The sequence below is a fragment of the Trifolium pratense genome, linkage group LG1, assembly GCF_020283565.1.
Source record: "Trifolium pratense cultivar HEN17-A07 linkage group LG1, ARS_RC_1.1, whole genome shotgun sequence".
In the NCBI taxonomy this organism is placed as follows: Eukaryota; Viridiplantae; Streptophyta; class Magnoliopsida; order Fabales; family Fabaceae; genus Trifolium; species Trifolium pratense.
This window is the reverse complement of record NC_060059.1, coordinates 17,248,687-17,268,307: the sequence shown is the minus strand read 5'-3', so window position 1 is coordinate 17,268,307 and position 19,621 is coordinate 17,248,687. Positions and strand designations below refer to the sequence as shown.

The following is a 19,621-nucleotide window of genomic DNA, read 5'->3' as shown; positions in this document are numbered from 1 at the left end:
CTACAGCTCAAACTTCAAGGCATTAGTACTTTGCTGCCTTTTGATTCTTCACGTTTTGAAGCATCATATCATATCAACTCATCACACACAGTCTATATATATATCTAATCTAACTATAGCTTATACTAGTAATTAACTAAAGTAAACTACACGAAATCACTGAAACTAACAGAACATAAAGGACACAAAGGCCTAGCAGCTACCATAATGGCAATGCTAGACACATTCACAATGGAAATCAGTGATTTGGTTTTCCAAAACATACTTACCCATCTTCACAATGGAAATAAGTGAGAGTTTGATATGGATTTTGTCATAATCCTAAACTACCTTAATTTTTACAAAAACTTCTAAAGTAATTATAATAGAATTTTTATTTTTTAGATTCATTGAGAAACGATTATATTTGGACTATATTATAGTTTGGAGAATGTTAACATATGTCTTTAAGACACATATTAAAGAATCAAAAATAGAAATTATTAAATGTTAATTTGTACATTTTAACTTTTGAAGCATTTAATTTCTTGTATCATTAAATGTTGAGTTTCTATATTGGGATATCTTAATATGTGTCCTTAAGGACTAGAATACATTAGCATTCTAATGAATCTAAAAAGTAAAAGTTCTCTTATGATTAGGACTAGAGGGAGTATGTGTTTGGATGAAGTTTAAAAAAATAAAATTGCATTGAAAACCTACGTTTATGCAAAAGTTACAGATGCTTCTAATTTTTACAGTAGAAAGGCTCTCAACATGTGAGTTTGCACGAGAAAACGCCAATCAAAACTAACGCAAAAGTATGTTGTATTTGTAGTGGAATACTGTCTCATCGTAAATTTGATCGAAACTATTCTTTTAAAGACGAAATATATATTAATAACTGTCAAATAACCGATTATCCCAAAACCTTAAGGTGTTAGGATAGAGCCATATCAATGGTTTTATATTATTTCTAACACGCCCCCTCACGCAAGAGCCCACTTGGGCTTGAAGTGTGGATAATGCATAGGCCCACCTACCATATGCTTAAATTTCACTTTTTAATTAGAAAGTGAGGGGAGCGGGGATCGAACTCTAGACCACTTAGTCATAGAGGCTCTGATACCATCTTAGAAATGGGTATTGGGCCTAACTCATCCTTACAAAACCGGCTTGTAAGGTGAGGATTGCCTCTAGTATATAAACACTTAGTCAGGCCATCTCGCAACCGATGTGGGACTTCTTAACAAATATAAAGCGAAAAACCAAATAAAAACAACAAGCAAAAGAAAATAGAAAAAAACAACTATAAGAAAACCACCGACAAACCAAAACTCCTCTCCTACCAAACAAAGTGGGAGAAAATAAGAAGAAAACACCACATTGCAAAGCAACAAGGAAAGGTCAACCAACAAACTAAACTAAGACTGGTCAACTCTGGTCAACGTAAAAAATCTATTATACTAGCTTAAAGTCTTACTTAAAAATCATTTTTACGAAGAAAACTTTATCCTATTCACCAATTGTTTAACGATCACAGTCTCTTTTAAGAGAAAATATATAATCATTAATTGTAAGACTTCTAAACGAACCACCCAACATAACATTAGACCATAGCTAAACATAGTTTAAACCTAGACCTACCCCGAAAGAGCCAAAAGCTACTATTCGGAGCTTTATTAAAATCACAACAAATGGTAATCGGGACATGAGATTCCTTGCCCCCCGCTAAACCAAACATCTTCAAAGTATAACTTTTGCAAAATCATGATAATTCAGAATGACTCTGACAAACTTGATCACCATATTGAATATTCACCAAGATCGATGTATCATTTTTTTTTTGAATGGCAAAATAATAATTTATTAATAAATACGAAAATAGTACTTATACCAAAACAAAACGAAAATAGTACAATAAAAAACAGAAAAAAGAGGTATCAGGAGTACATTCCACATACGATTATCTAGAAAAAACACATGCAAACCCAAAGACACACAAAAAAAAAAAAAACTAAATACCTCTAACCTCTAGATACAAGATCTGAAAACTCTCAGAAAAGGAGACAATGATCAACCACGAAGAAGGACAAACACAAGAGACCCCGACCAACCAGATCTCAAGAAACCCAACTCCACACCCCACCATACTCTATCGGTTCCACCAAAGATGTAACAATGATTTTAATAGTATACTATCACACGTTCTTTTCTTTCCTTTTTTTTATAAATGGAACCATGACACATTCTTTCATACAAAAGGTCTAGACATAAGTATAAACTCAATTTTTACTAGCCAAAAAAATAGTCAAAAACAATAAAGATGAAATTCTAGGTCACACATGGTTCTAATTAATTAAAGAGTGAAATATTTTATCTTATCATGAAACAACAAGCTCATACGTTTAAGCCATATATTAAGACATAAAATTAAAACATGCATATATTATTTGTAGCAATGAGCATCAAAGAGGAAACTGCACCTTACTTTACCTACCTCATCCAAGGAAACACATGAAAACATGACATTCAAATCCATATATTATTTTTGTCATGCAACATCTTAATCCAATTCCAAAGATAGCTAGGTACATTTTATTACAAGTTTGGCATTGTTCACAAAGCCATTTCATTCTACCAAGAGTGTCTTCTTTTTAGATTAATCCAATTCCAAAGAGTATCCTTCCCAACAGTCACTCAATCTCAAACCACATTCCACAACTTCTGCATAAATATATAGAAAAATTAAAATTAAAATTAAAATATTAATAACCTATTTGGAATGATAGTTAATTTTGAAGAAAGTTGTTCCATGTAGTTTCAAAAAAAATCATCGTGTTAGCGAGTTTGACAAAATTACTGTATATCTGTATTAATTGAACCTACAAAATTTTACCGAAACTACAAAGTGTAATTATAACTTTGGTCAGATTGATTCTGACAAACTCACCGTTAATCTAAATATACACGGGTACTACTATAGTTTGCATATTAATTAAGATCAATGATTAAAACAACTATAAATCATGCTAAATATGAGAGCATAATAATAATAATATATGATTGCTTACTAACTAAGTAGCATTTGATGGTGGTGGTGGCTGCTGCTGTGGAGGACGTTTACGCTTCTTTTTCTCATAACTAATCCCTCTAGCTTTAGACTGAGAATCCCTAACTTCACGAAGAAAAAGTCGAACAGCACGAGCGCCAAAAGGGTTATCTTCAGGTTTCCCACCATTTTCTTCAAAAGCAGCTCTCAATCTCCCAATCAATGCATCAAGACTTCCCCAAGCTTGTCTTAAAGGACAAGGACAAGGTGCAGGTGGATTTGGATGACCAAAAAATGGACAAATCTGTGAATGAACCTTAGTTTTTCCAAACTGATCTAAATACCTTAAAAATTCAAGAACATGTGCTCCACTACAACGCGAAAGCGATAATGGAGGTCGATGGTTTCGGAGATATTGTCCGAAAGTGTTCCAGTCGCGTCTTTTTTGATTCTCATAACGGCTCAAAGTACTTGATGCCGGTGGTGCTGATGAAGAAGATGAAGTTAACGACGTGAAATTTGTTAGGTTTTTTTCTTCTGGGTTTGTGTTGGTGAAGTTGATGATGTTTTTTTCTCTATTATTTGATGATGAGTTGAATTCTTCAAGTGAATTCATGACTAAACTAGATTGGATCTTGATTGAACTCACTCAAAGACTTTTTATTGAAGAAGACTATGTTTAGAGAGAGAGAGAGAGAGAGAGAGAGAGAAAGGGTAAAAGAACAGTTAAGAGAGAGTGAAGACTATTTTCCTACAAGGCTATATAGCTACACCTTTGAATTCTTTTGGTTTTTTGATAACTCCTAGAATACTTGAAAACATAATAGTAATAGTAAGTAGTGATGTTAGGTACTTTTTTGCAAAAATCCATTTTTGGTAATTGGCAGTGTTTTCTTTTTATATGGAAAATTTGTGTTGCTTTAATTTGACCCTATCAAATTGAGAAAGGAGCAGTGGTTTAGACTTTAGGGTTTTTTGTGGAAATGGAAATAGGTTGAATATTTGAAAATGAGTACTGTGTGAGAGATGATTGATGCAGACATATAAAGTTAATGGGGTGGGGGTAAAATAAAATATTTATAATTTTTTTTGCAGGTTCTCTCTGTTTGGTTGATTGACAACTCCTTTTAGGAAATGACTTATTTGCCCTTTCTTGTCTGACAGGAATATAATGGGATCATCAACTATATATATAGTTGCATATGAGTAGACAGTAGGGCTTGTAAACTTACCATCATTAGATTGTTACTTTTAAAAGAAGTGTTAATCCCTAGATATGATTTGTTATTTCAGATTATCATGATTTCAAATTTCAATTATCAAAATCACTTTTTATTATTGGCAGATTGTTAATTTATTAGGAGAGATGGATCATGGATTTATTGTAGTTGAATACACTGAACTATGAATAATACTATTAAGTACTAGGAATAGTATGTCTTAGTTGGAGTTTTTATAGCTTGATGGAAACAATGACTAAATTTGTACTAGTATTAGAGAGTTGGTATCTCTTTAGATGTTTTTGGCTTTTGCTACCAACTCAAGAATTAAGGGTGTGTTTAATTTGAAGGAAAGAAAGAAGGAAAAAAGAAAAATACGAAAATTTCATATGGAAATCAAATCAATTCAATGAGATTTTCGTATTCTTCTTTCCCTAAAACTAAACACACCATTAAATTCTGAGGATATTTTGGGACGCAAGAGATAAGCAAAAAAAAAGTCCAACTGAATAGTTTAATAGAGAATTAACTGGTTCAATGATAGATTTGAAAGTTAAATGGGTTGAAGTAATTGACCTATGTCACAAAAGTTTCATCAGTTCATTTCAATACAATTTTTTAAAATATTAATCTTAATTTTTAGCATTGAACTATTTATTCAACACAATTATGAAATTTAATTTAATTTATTCATCTTGTAATGTAGTTTTCTTTATTTGTAAGAAGTCGAAGTTGGCTTGATGGTTGACATGTGATGGAGTTAAAGACCGGTAAGAGGGATTAATATTAAGAAGTTGAAAATTTTATTTCACTATCCTCGTCATAACACTAATATTAATATTGTTCTAGACTCGGCCTAGATGAAATGTATATTGACGAAATAACATTTCCCTTTTAGAGAGGAAAAATCAAGTTTTAAGACGTCAAAAATTACCATTTTAAGAGGAAAAATATGATCCGAGACTAAAATTGTAACAAATATAAAAATAGAGGGACCAAAAAGTTCAATTTTAAAATAGGGAGATTATTTTTGTGAGTTTGATAAAATAAAAGGATTAAAAGTGCAATTAAATCTATTTATTAATACAATACACTTTTTGATGTTTTTATTTTATAATTAAATACTGAATTATAAGGAGTACCCCTTACAATTCTTGAATCACACTTTAGAAGCTATTAAAACAAGCTAAATGATTATTACACCAATAAAAAATCAATAAAAAGAATTGATCTCTATACGACCTATGAACAAAAATTAAGAAATAGAGATAATGTGAACCAAAACCAATAAACTTTTTGCTGTTAAAAAAAATCCCTTTCAAAAACATATTAATTTCATTCCTAACAAAATGGCTGTACAATGTGGACATTGATAAAATAAAAATAGATATTTGGAAATGAATATTGTTCCCTTGCCGAAATTGTAAGCTAATTACTTGTTTTATGACAATATATTTACACAAAAAGTTTGAAAAAAGAATTAATCTTTTGGTGTAAAAAAGAAAAGAAAAATTATGTTATATAAAATGAACGTAACAGCCTTTAAAAGAGAGAAGTTGCTTCTCCTTTTATAGTTGCGAGAGACAATGGTTAATAATGTAAGTACTAGCCATAAAGAAAGTACCAATCTTCTTCTATGCTCTTTGGAGAAACTTGCATTTAAAAATAATTACAAGATCGTACTATATCCAAAAAAAACAAAGCATAAAGTAAAATTTTATGTGACCCACATAGATTTTTTTTAGCAACACAAAGATTGCACTATTTTAAAATTAAAATCCAATAATTCATATGAGAGTGTATTCGAAAGGTAGGGAAAATTGGAACACCCACGAATCAAAAAAAGAATAAAAAAAAATTTGTGGCCACGTTAAAATATGTTATCAACTCAAGAGTCGTTTTCAAAATATTTTCTTCAAATTAAATATACACTATTGATTTTGTCCAAGTGGGAGGATGTTAAAATATTTTCTAATATTTTGTGGGCTGCAACCAATTGTGGGTTTTAGTTTTAATAAAAATGGGTTAATGTTGTTGCGATCCATTTGATGATGCTTAGACCCGATGATTGTGATAAAAAATAATGAGCTTTGGACACTAATTCTGATTTGTGTAGAAATAAAGTGCAGGTCCAACCTCTAGTGTATGATGGGCAGTATGACTAAGGTTGTTATTTTATAAATAGATCGATAGGCTAAGTCCCCTTTGTCGTCACGTGAATAATAAGTCTTCATTCTGGCTATACGCTCGTGCTCGTTTGTTGTTTGCCCCATTGAGAACCTCAAATCCCGGAGCATGTGATTAGGCGGAGAAAGACATTGTCTAATACATCGATGTTTTCGATATATTGACGCTTCTGGTATGTGGTAACGATGATAAAGTTGTCAAGTAAGTGTGTTCTAATTCATATAATATATAGCGGAGGAAGACCTTGTCTAATACATCGATGTTTTCGATATTAACGCTTCTGGTAAGTGGTAATGATGATAAAGTTGTCAAGTAAGTGTGTTTTAATTCATATAATATATCGATCTCTAATTTTAATTTTTACACTTATAACCAACCGTCGTTGCTATTTCAATTTCAGTGTGTTTTGGGGGTTTGAGCCCAACCATTTGTTTGTCATCCCTTTCACTACAATGTTGAAGATTCCTATCTAGAACATTATTAATTAATGGTGGTTCTGGAGTTCAGAGGAACCATGCCTATCTTTTATATTATAAGCTTGTATACACAAGCAAACTCTAAACCCTAATTTGTTTTCTCTGTTTTCCCTCCATTTTATCTTGCAATTTTTATTAAAAAATAATACAATTTTGTCTTGACTAGGATTCGAACCCACAACCCTTCAATGCAAGACAATATTTCCAACAATTATGACAAGTATACCAATTGTGATTAAAATTATGTGTAATAATTGATAAGCACCATCAATTTTAAAAATATATCATATCAAAATTATTGTTGACTATATTATTCATCACGAAATATTTTTATGTCTTTCCTGATCAATGATTTTTTTCTACCGGATCATAAATTTAGAGAATAATTATCATGTGAGATTTGGAAAGTTATTATCACGTGTAATTTGGAAAGTTATTATCAAACTCAATTCTACTAAATCAATTTTTTTGCAATACAACCAAACACAACCATAGTCATGTCACTAATCACATTCATTATTTTGTTTTTAATATTGCAGATTTAATATTAACCGATGATCAATTGATATAATATGCACTAGCAGACCAATTGTGATTTAAATTATGTCCACAAAGTGCATCAACTTTCATAGGAAAGATTTCATACGACAATTAAGCACCATCAATTTTTATTGCACAATTTAAACAATTAAAAACCGATAATCTCTTATATTATAAGCTTGCTAACATAAGCTAACCCTAAACCAAATTTTTTTCCCCTCATTTTCTCTTTCTTTTTATTGCAGCTTTATATTAAAAATATACAGATTTGTCATCGAACCTGCATCTCTTACTTACAATAAAACCTTTCAACCGCTAAAACATGTACTTCAATTATGAAAGAATTTAGGAATCCTAATATGTTAACCCTGTTTTCAATAAATTTGAACGGCGGAATTAATCACAATTTTTATTTATTTATGGATGTCTACTTAAGTTTATGTTCTTGATTACGTCTTTAATTTTTTTTTTTAACCTTTAATTATCATCAATTTTTTAACCTTTAGTTATCAACAATTTTTTTTAATAAGTAAACAAAACGATGAGGTTCAAAAATTATTTAAAAAATATATAAAATATAAAATAAGCACATAAACAAATATAGAATAATTAGTCAATGAAATTCCCTATACCACTCTTATTGAAAATGCTCTTAAAATTTTTGTATTTTATTTTTTATTGTTACATATTACACCTAATTAGACCCATGTACCGGCATGGGTAAAAGTTCTAGTTGAATCAAATATTGATATTTGAAAGACATGAAAATGTGACCTCGAACGCCACTCAAGAAAGGAATGAAGGAAAAGAGTTTTATGAATTAGCAAAAGAGGGGAAATAACATTTGTAAGAAGAGTGTACAAAATATTCAATGTTGACTTTTTTGGTGAAGTTGTATCATATCAAATGCTTGTGTGGAATGAGTAACAAAGGCCACGACAATGATTTTATAACTCTTGCAAGATGCATTCGGATATGTAAAGATTCCAAGTTCATTTTATGAATAGCGAAGAAAACGATTACGAAACTTGGTTTGAATTATGAAAAGATACCTGTTTGTCTGAATGGTTGTATGTTTTACTGGGTAATATATGGAAGATAAAGAGAAGGAAGCTTGCAACACTTCCAAATAGAAATCAAGGACAAAATCTAAGGAGCATGAGGTAGGTGGCGATGACGAGAAGTATTGTGGCTGATTAGACATGCGTTGAACTTTTGCAATGTATTTTGGCATGGACCAGGATTCAGTGCAGTCAAAATATCCATGCATTCATGCAGTCATGTTTTGCACACCTTTAGATTAAGTTTTGATGGGTTCAGATTTAAAGATGGATGGCTGAGATTCACCTGCAGTCAAATAGTAACTGCAGGGAATCCATTTCCATTTTGGCATGCATGCCGACGCTAGGATTTATGACATTTGTGAAACCACCATTAGTTGGTGCTGCTACCATTCGAAAATCACCGCAACCCTCTGAAGTCCTTGCAATGTTCTTAAAACTCAAGTCGCAAACAAAACCTTAATCACTCTACCGAAATTTATAAAAAGGCAAATATAACCGTTTATAACAACAAAATCAATCTCTTTTTATATCATCGGATTCATGAAAAAATTAATCATTCTAAAATTATTTAATATATTATTGAGACACATTAAAATTAAAGTTACATATATTTTTATTAAATACCGTTACTTTTGATGAAGATGATAACATGTTAAATAAATTTAGATCATGTAAAATTTACGTGAATAAAATATACAATATAATATAAGTTTTCAATCTTAGTGTGAATTTTGTAAGGAGAATATTAACCAGTGTGATATATATAATTAAAGTCTAACTAGGCTAATTAAAAAAAAAAAACAGCCCTCCATAATCACAACCTGCAGGCTCGCTACATACTTGATAAGAGATTGTGATTGGTGTTGTTCTATCCTTGTTGCATCACAATCGCCATCTCAAGTGCAAATGTGGGAACTGTTGGATATTTTCATATATAATTTATTTTAAAGTTAATTATTATATTATTAATTTATCATTGAATTAGTCATCAAATATTGTTGGTCCATTCCTATTTAAAAGGGTGGGTTTTCGGTTAATGACTTTTAACTTTGTAACGTTTTATGTTTATTACAATTACAATCCTAATAACTAGGATTTAATGGTTGCAACCTTAATGTTTTTGAGAGTATCCAATGCCTTGTGTATATATAAGAAAGATACCAAGAAGAAGGAGGAACACAAGTGGATATATAGAGAAAATAAACCATGTGTGTAAATATTAAAATAAGTTTCCTTGAGCATCTAAAAGTAGTTCTACGAGACATTGCTAAGACATGCGGTGCTAGCAAGATGTGACTGTTGTATCATGGAGGGTATTAATTATGAGACCAACTGCATCGGGTAATTTACCTGTGATGGCGAAATAATTTCTCTTATTTTTCTATGTCATATTTTTCTAACAGGAACATCCGGAAGAAAATTGGCTCAAATGCAATGTAAAAGGTGCTCTTTTCACTAGTGAAGGTAAATTTGGTATTGATATCTGCTTCCGTGACAATCATGGTTCTCTTGTTCAAGCTCACACCATGGTTTTCCCTTTTGAAGTATCACCAACTGAATGTGAAGCCTCTGCTTTGAAACATGTCTTGTTAATTGCTATGACAAATGGTTTTGAGAGGGTCATCTTTGAAAGTGATTGTCAAACGGTAGTTAATGCAATTACTAATGATTATAAATATGAGAATATGATTCTATGAACTAGGTACTCTTTTGTCAACTTGTAAGTCTATTCTCTCCGCTAATGCTAATTACAACATAGCATTTATCCGGCAACAAGCTAATAGAATCGCTCACAATCTAACCATAGCGTCTGTATTTCAGTCTAGCCCCACTACTTTTTATCATCCTCCTAGTTGTATTTCCTCTGTTATCATTGATGAAATGAAATAAGTTTAGCTTGCTTAAAAAAAAAAATCCCCGTATAAAATGTGTTATTTATTTCCATCTTATTTCTTTGGTAGTTTATTTTCACCTTTATTATTTTGGTATTATTAAGTAATTAATATATGGGTAAATTCTAATATGGATCACTTCATTAAGTGGTTCATGGTGGACCAGTCATGAATAACATTATAACGAATACGAATTTTACAAAATCCATCGTTGGATTGAAAGTTTATATTCATATAGATCATCCATAGAAAAATTTAGAAAAATTGAAATTCATTTGATATGTTATTGAAACACATCAAGATTAACGGTTTATTAAATAACGTAAATCTTGATGGGTCTCAATAACATATCAAATGATTTTAAAAAAAAAAATTAAAAAATTTATGGATGATCTATACGATATAAACTTTCAATCCAGTGAATTTCGTAAAATTCATATTCGGTAGATCACTTGTCTACGGTGGACCACTTGCAAGCATTAGTCTTAATATATGTGATTTCTAGACAAAAATTAATTTAAAGTTCAAGCGGAGAATAAATTCTAATTGAAGTCTATTATTTGCAAGAATATATCAATTATAGGTTATTGTCAAACAGCTGGAGATGTCACTTCCAATTATAGCATGCAAAATTTGTCAACACAACAGACAAACTTAAATCAGCATAACAATTGATTTTCTTAACAGTTAATAACATCTTCAATTTAAATGTCTTGCTCAATATTTATGACCAACCTAATCCTTTAAATTATCTACTTTTGTGAAGTTTTACTTGGAATATGTTTTAGCATTGTTTTTTTTTTAGCATTGTTAATTTAGTCTCAAAAAAGTTGATATATGTTAAGAATCAAAGAGAGAAAACTTTGAGAAATTTTGTTTTGAAATTAATATAATTGATACAAATAAAAGTGTTAAAATACAAATGAGTGCAATTTCTATCTAATAACAACTAGTTAACAGGCCTATACTAACTAACTAACGAGGTGAAATCCTAATAGGCTAAGGTCTAAGCACACTAATAGGCTACTAATAAATAGGTGAAATCCTATGAATGCTTAAGCACGACATAACATAAAAACACACATGAAATGAGTAGTAGCAAATATTGACAACAATAGACATACTCCAAATACATCACGTTTTCAATGTACTAAATTAATCAAATTTGCTTATAATAGTGACCGGAGAAAATATATGTTGTACAATGTGTTGTTTATTGTGGTCATTACTATCATCATCCACCAACGAAGAATTAATTTTTTGACGAGCAAACTTGAAGGACCATGAAAAAGTGTGTTAAGGAATCAAAGGGGTCGGTCACATGCAAAATACCCTAACGTAGAAGGGAGATTGTGAGCAACACGAGGGAGGGGGGATTAGCCGCGCGACAGAAACTTGAATCTTGGTGGAATAGCCAAAATAGAAAGATGGTTACATTACAGAAGTAAAGAGAGGAGGAATGATCTTGATCAATGCATTGAGGAAGAAGAATAATTTTGAATAGAGATACCCTCCTTAAAACAGATATGTTTGCAGGGAAAATAGAGACATGAAGAGAGAAAGAATTATTTTGATTTTAAAAATAAAAATACAGATGTTCCAATTTAATAGGTGAACAGGACCAACAACATATTTAGAACTGTATCTAAGTTTTCTACTTTAAATAAATAGACTTTATAAAAGAACACAATGCAAATCTAAATAGTGCACATAAATTTCATGTGTTGTAATACAGATCCCAGGTCTCCCGGGAACACCTTTTTCACTTAGTCTATTCGACATTAAACCAAAATTGGTCAAAAACCTTGGTGTATTCGATGTCCCAGACCTATTATTTACACCAGTTTCACAATTCACTTCCAGAAGTAATAATTTTAAACCCACGAGCACATAGAATAAAGCATATGAAATAAATATATTCACAACAAACCCTGTCGGATGCGGATACTTCTAGTATAGACATTTTTCTGTTTGTCTTTTCTTGCCATAAACCGATTCTTAACTGAATATGCATTTTCATCTTTTCATGTACTGCTACTCATATAACAGGCAAGAGCATGTAAGCTTCTTGCACTATTTCAACCCTCAAACGTGATATAGCTTTATGATCTGGTCTATCTTAGCTCGACAAACAGGGCAACCCCATTTCTTTGTTTTAACCTCGTTCAAGCAAGACATGCATCCAGCAACATGGCCACAGGGTATGCATGCCCCTTCTGCTGGAGCATCTAAACATATCACACACGTTGAGCCACTTCCATCAGCAGGTTTTCCATCAGCAGTTTTTCCAGCTTCGTTAGATAGCTTCTCAACTACTTGAGATGATACATCAACAGGGCTCAAATCAATTGAAGGATAATGAATCGGGCCATCTGATGGAACATCATCAGCAAATGGAGGAGCTGATGGATTGAAATTCAGATCACTGGCAGTATGGCCAGCAGAGACATTGCCAGCTGGAACAGCTTCATGTACAGACTCATTAGCATTTGTATTTGGTGTACCAAGAAAACCTTGCACTTCATTCACTCCACTGATAGAAGAGCTTGCTTGAGAGTTTGGTTGGGCATCAGGAAAGCTTGGCCTCTCCTGAATGGCATGCTGAAGAGAAGCATGGATAGCCATAGCCAATTCTGGGTCTTCAGCAGCAGGGGGCGCTGTTGGTGGAACTGTAGGCACATTATTTTGCAAAAATGCTGGATTTACCTAGAAATATTCAAAGTTTTAGCAACCATTATGCAGTGAGCAAGCAGGTTATGCATCAAATGATTATGAAAGAAAAATATCATTACTTTTTTTTATTAATCGTTTTTGAAAATAAGCAATTAGGGGTTGGATACCAGAAAAATGTAATTCGAGAAGACAAAGGAAATAAAGAAAATGGAAAGGCTGTATAATGCGTGCTTTGAAGATTTGTATAGGTACTGAAATCAAGGTAAAATGCCAGAGGAAATAATAATTAAACTAACATTCTGATGGGAAGGGTATTGGAATGTTTGCACCATTTATTGGTTTTCTGGAAGAAAAAAAAATGAGATAAAGAAACCTTCCATTATTAGTAAAATTAAAACTGTACTGATTCGGTAGATGTCATGTAGCAAATCAAATACTGATTTTTTATGGAAGAAAAGATCCCTCCATTTAGCTAGTCAAGCATTTTACAAGATAAAGAGAAAATAATTCCTGACGGAGAAATTATCCACGAGATAATTTTTTTGGAGAGAAAACGCAAATTATTCTCCCTCTTTCATAACACAACCACAGTAAGAATCCAAGTTCTTAATTGTTTGGCCTATGGTTTTTCTTAGATCCCTATACCAAATTTTAATGATTAGTTTGAAATGTTTTGGTGGAATAAATACTAAGTAGTGCAAGTTTTTGTGGCAATGTGCAATCCATGCACCATATTGCTGCATATGGGCTGAGTGTAACTCAAACATTTAACAAGGTTTCTTTGGAACAATAGCTGATATGGGATAAGATCAGATGCTTGGTTTCTATTTGGTCCGAAGAACTTGGACATTCTAAGGGCATTTCCCTAACTGATATGTTGAGGTATTTGGCAAGCTTTGAACCATTGATGTTTTGGTTTTTGCTCTATAGTGAAGAGGATTTTTATACTAAATTTTTTTCCCCTCGCATCTTCTCTTCGTCTTAATCATTTTTTTCTTTAAAAGAAAGGTACTCCATACAGATCAACCTATTAGTTGCTTATACAGTTAATAATCACAATATTCCAATCCAAATGCAAAGTCTCAAACAAAACACAGAAGAGAAATGTAAAAACAGAATAACAACAGTATATATCACATGGAACAAACCTGTGGAATTCCTTTGCAAGCATTAGAAAACCATGTAAGTTGTTGCCTGTCATTCTCACTTGCGGGCCCAAATTTAAGGCGTGTTTCTGGAAAGGGGACACGATTCAACAGAATTAAAGTCAGTCAAAAAGGAAGGATCAAAATTCAAAACAGACTTATTGCATATAAACTCACTTTTCTGTTGAACAGTCAAACTTGCACTACTTTAAGTAAACTAACAACTACCAGTGAACTCTAGATTATACCAGCGAGTTTTAAAGTTTGGACTCACACATGGTTAAGGCCTCAAAACACATAGCTTATTTGCTGTGTACTTTGGTTGAATTGCCTTCATTCTGCTATATGTATTCTGGTTTTTTTTTTCTTTCATCCTTTGTTTTTGTTCAGTTTTGTTAAACTATGAAATACTATTAGGTGACGGGCTGGTATGATTTGACGGTTCGGTGTGACATCAGTTTTGTTCCTTTGTTGTTTGTTCAGTTTTATTATGTTGAGTATTGGTTATGGATATGCAATTAAATTATGTTTGGGGTACTGTGATATATTTTCTAAATGAATTTTCGAGGTATTGCAAGAGTTTATGCCCAAGTTTACAAAGTCCAACAGTTTCCTGAAACTTTGGAGTTTGGCAACCTTGAGTAAAACAAAGGTTGGGGAATGGTCTGAGTGGAGTGTAATATTCCACGTTACATATTGCAGGCACAAGTGAGGCAGTTATTGATCTCCACATATTGTCACAAAGTTTTTACAAATATGATTGTGCACTTCGAACTTTGCTAAAGGCAAATTTAAAAGATATGGTATTGCTTGTAAATTTGAAAGAAAATAAAAATATAAATTGAGGTTTCTAAATACCCACACCCCAGTAATTCATCTCAATTTCCGTTATCTCCACTAAGATACGGTTATACTACAAAATCTAAATAAGAAAGATATAAATCGAGGAAACATAAATACCAAAAACTAATTGTGACAAGGCATGGATGACCAAAACAGAAAAATGATGAGACAGAAAAGAAAAAGAACTAAGTGTAGGAGATTACTCGTAGTCTTATCACTAATTGCCACTGAGGGTTCAGATTGGCGAAGCTTTGGTTCTTCTAAATTGGCCTTCCACAGAGCAACAAGTGTACGTGGTCGTGCATCCTGTTCATTTAATTATATGCTTTGAGAGGACATATAAATAGATATTATGATAGGGGAATAATATCTAGACAAATGAAAAGAACCAACTCAATTCTTACATGTTAGTTTTAAGTGTAAACAAAAAACTAACTACAATCATTTCAATGTCCCTGTAATAGTTTAACATTTTTCCACATTGTAAAAAATTAAAATATAGTAGTTAAAACTTCTTCCTCTCAATGGAACATAGACTTATTACTTTGTGTGTGTATATGTGAAAGGATAATTAACTAATTATGTAGTACCTGCAAAGTATAATATACGGCAAGCTCCAACTTGTAAGGCCTGGTGAGAACACGGGAGCCTACTGGTAAAACTACCGCCCAACTGTAAAAAAGATTAACCAATGAATATAATAACATATTTTTACTATAAGAACCTCTCTAAAACAATTGCTAGTGGTCTGGATGCAAGGCCAAAACTAGAATGATTAGCCATAAAATGAAAAATGCAGAAGTAAACTGAGATGCTTCAACAACATGTCACACGATACGCACACTTTTCTGGATACCAAATTAGGAGCAACTACTTCTAGAAACCCAGGTCCATGAAACTCCCGTAACCAACCAGAGAACAAGCATATATGACTCTGCAAAAAAGTACTCATCATTTGAAGAACTTATGTACTTAGGTATCAAGATAAAGAGAAGGAGAGTCAGCCATTTCAACTTCATACACCAACACTATGATATAACACTAAAGAAGTTACCTCAATTGCACGAACAACATTGGCGTTTCCTTTAGCCCTGGCAACCTCAAGAGCAGTTTGACAATCATCATTCAAGATCAAAGGATTGGCTGCAAAGTTAAACTGTCAATCCCATATACAAATAACATTTATTGGACACTATTGTAAAACTCAAACAAATGGAAATAGTCACATCACTGCTTATATAAAGACACTCGACCATACCTCCATGCAAAAGAAGTAACTTAACAATACTTTCAAGGCCCCTTTTAGCCGCATGATGCAACGGAGTCCCAGCATGACGACCTAAACAGTAGTTAAAAGTTTGCATTTTCAGTTTCCACTACAATACGTCCAGAAAAATTAAGAATAACAGCAAAAACAATAAATCATATAAACTGAGGAATGTACTAGCTCATGCTCATATGTATATATACACACACACAGGAATGAAAGACAACAAGCTGTGCCGCTAACCCTTTTTGGATGGCAAAATCAATCCGCTTAAAAACTACATTTGTACCCTTTGAACTCTTTTCATAAGATCCACAACCTTTAGTGCTAAGAAGCCAAAAATATGTCAAAGGCAAATGGTACAAAAACATTTTTGCCTTTGAGAGTTTTCTCATGTTTTGCCACCATGCTTGAAGTTGCTTTGAGGGCTGTCTGTCCCACAATTAAAGCCTCAGTCCTCAATCCTACAAGTGGGAAAAATCCAATCAAGTCCACACATGCATGTTTCCCTCCTACTCCTTCCCACCCGTACACCAGGACATCTGCTGGCCTAAGGCAACGAGTTTTGTCCATCGGAATTGCTATCTTACTTCAATATAAGAAAACTGGTAGGGTAACTTTGAGTACCAATTATCAAGTTTTGCCCAATGGCAATTTACCGCAACATTCATGTTTCTTAGAAGTAACCATCATTTACTTGCAATCATAGCAGTCAACATCATTTCATAATAAAGCTAATTATTACTTGAATAAAAAACCATAACAAACCAAAAAGAGATCAATACCGGGACGATAAGCATTAACATTTGCTCCGAGTTCAATCAAAGTTTTAGCAACATTGTAAAGCTCAGGATTCATACAAGCAACAATCAGGGGTGTTTTTCCTTCTTTATCCATATACTGCATCAAATATCAACAAAATCATCATAAATTGATAATCAAATCAACAATAAAATCCAATTGATCCAAACCCTTATCATCATCATCATCATTATCATAACGAAATTAACATAATTGGTGGAAATTTCAACAGAATTGGTTTACCTCAAGACCTGCACCTTCTCTGTGAAGGGTTTTGATTCCATCGGAATTCCCATAACTAACTTGCTGGTAGAGCAATTCGCTTTTCGATTGCCCTTGTCCCATCAGAAAAATGACGAATTCAAAAGCAAAATCAGATTTTATTTTTTTTTAGGGTTTTATTATTTGTAGGTTTTTTTAAGAAAAAGAATGTTTGTTTTTTTTTGGTATAAATAGGTAGAGAAATATAATAAGTGGGTTTGAGTTGAATGAGAAAATAATTTTCCAGGAAATTATGAAAGTTTCCTGGAAAAGTAGTTAGTATAATAAAGGACAGTGAGAGAATGTGGTAATGGAAGAAGAAGAGAAAATAATTGAGGAAAATGTTGGGGCTAAAAGTGTAAATATGCAGATGTGACATGGCGTTAGTTAACGCGATTTCTTAGGAAAGAAGGAAATGGACGCTTTCGGTGAAACAGTAAGGTAGTAACACGGAATAATACAACGAAAACTACCATTTTGGAATCCAGAACTGTATTTAGATTTTACATTAGATTCAATGTTTTTATTTTGGGTCATAAAATTCTAAATGTTTTTAAGAGAATCTTTTATTGTGATACTATTTTGACTTTTATACTCTCTTCATGTTATATATTATTATGAAAATTTAGTTTTTAGATTCATTAAAAATCTAATGTATTTCGATGAATCTAAAAAATGATCAGAGAGAGTATTTTATCAACAAGATTAACGATATTCAATAAAAATATATAAATCGTTAATCTTGACGAATCTCAACAACTTATCAAACAATTTTAGATTGTTTGTAACATTTAATATGAATGATCTATGTGTGATATAAATTTACAATCGAACGATGAATTTTGTAAAATTTGTATTCATTAAAGCGTTATTGAGTGGTGTAACATTACTCAAATATTACACCGGTGTAATTTAATATGATCTATTAAATAAGTGAATATTAAATTGGTGATATTTGAATATTTTTTAGATATTCACTAAAAAATGGATTTGTTTTGTTTTTGTTTGTGATGGTGTTAGTTACTCAGACATTTTCATTTCTCTATAAATAGGAGAAACTTAGTTGTTTTAGGGAGTTCATTTTTGAAAGAATAATACACTGCCTAAAACAGAAACACATTCGCACGTTAACACACAAAAAAAAATAGTATAAGGATACACTTCTTAACGTAGGCTGTAAACTCTCGATTGATGTATGAACTCAATTTACATTTCAGCAATTTATAGTTTTTTCCAATTTATCTTCATGTTCAAGTTTATATGTGCGTAGATTATTACTCAAACACGCCGAATCATATACACAATTTGAAACAATCGTAAACATGTTAACTGAGAACCCACAAAAGATTTAATTCAAGTCCTAGATTGTCCGTTATTCTGCTGGAATGTAAAAATACCACTTCCTAGTATTAATAAATCACCGTCAACATATTCTAATATAAAAATCTCAATAAAATATTTTCTAACATCTAACATTGAGGTGGCAAAGTGTACCGTGCTAAATTGTTAATACATTCTTTTCTTCTTTTTTTACCATGATATTAGTACGAAGTTTCCACCGTTATTAACGATGACTAATCTCCATCGGGGAATCTGTGGGGCATACAAGGTGAGTTCTTCCCTCTCAATCGAATTTTCTCCATACACACGAGCCAGAAATTAAAGTCCTGATCACATGTCTAAGGCGACCAAAACTCTTAGCACTTGAAACAATTCATTGTTGGTTATTTTCTTCTTATTATATTTATACGTACTAATGACTATATTATGACCAAGGATCGAATGAATGAAGGCTTTAGCTAACATGAACAAGTGCATCATGTCTTTCATGATGCACAAGTTTACAATATCGTTATAACGAATACGAATTTTATAAAATCTACCGTTGGATTGAAAGTTTGTATCAAATAGATCATCTATTTCAAATTTTAAAGAAATTGAAAATCATATGATATGTCATTGACATCTATCAAAATTAACGGTATTTAATAAAAACTCATAAACCGTTAATCTTGATGGGTCTCAATTACATATAATATGATTTTAAATTTCTTTAAAATTTGACATGAATGATCTATATGATATAAACTATCAATCCAACGGTGGATTTGTAAAATTCATATTCGTTATATTGATATCATTAACTTGTGCACCATGAAAGACATGATGCACTTGTTCATGTTAGAATTGGTCTTTTTCTATTAAAAATATAGTTTAATTG

At 32.0% G+C, this 19,621-nt stretch overlaps 2 protein-coding genes across 3 annotated transcripts; both read right to left on the bottom strand.

Moving 5' to 3' along the window:
- Positions 1–2,447: 2,447 nt before the first annotated feature.
- LOC123902380 (protein LIGHT-DEPENDENT SHORT HYPOCOTYLS 4-like) lies at positions 2,448–3,890 on the bottom strand. Of its 2 annotated transcripts, none has more exons than XM_045952086.1 (2): positions 3,054–3,890; positions 2,448–2,703 (listed from the first exon to the last, which is right to left on the bottom strand). In XM_045952086.1, exon 1 carries the CDS (start codon positions 3,645–3,647, stop codon positions 3,057–3,059), a length of 591 nt encoding a protein of 196 aa, XP_045808042.1. In that variant the 5' UTR covers positions 3,648–3,890; the 3' UTR covers positions 2,448–2,703; positions 3,054–3,056. The 2 variants fall into 2 exon arrangements, with proteins under 2 accessions (XP_045808042.1, XP_045808041.1); XM_045952085.1 differs by having other exon boundaries at positions 2,448–2,706; positions 3,058–3,889.
- Positions 3,891–12,104: 8,214 nt separating this feature from the next.
- LOC123902379 (putative E3 ubiquitin-protein ligase XBAT35) lies at positions 12,105–17,769 on the bottom strand. The gene is made up of 9 exons (XM_045952084.1): positions 17,383–17,769; positions 17,124–17,238; positions 16,330–16,410; positions 16,126–16,214; positions 15,914–16,005; positions 15,662–15,743; positions 15,275–15,377; positions 14,232–14,317; positions 12,105–13,116 (listed from the first exon to the last, which is right to left on the bottom strand). Exons 1-9 carry the CDS (start codon positions 17,482–17,484, stop codon positions 12,496–12,498), a joined length of 1,371 nt encoding a protein of 456 aa, XP_045808040.1. The 5' UTR covers positions 17,485–17,769; the 3' UTR covers positions 12,105–12,495.
- Between the last annotated feature and the right edge of the window lie 1,852 nt (positions 17,770–19,621).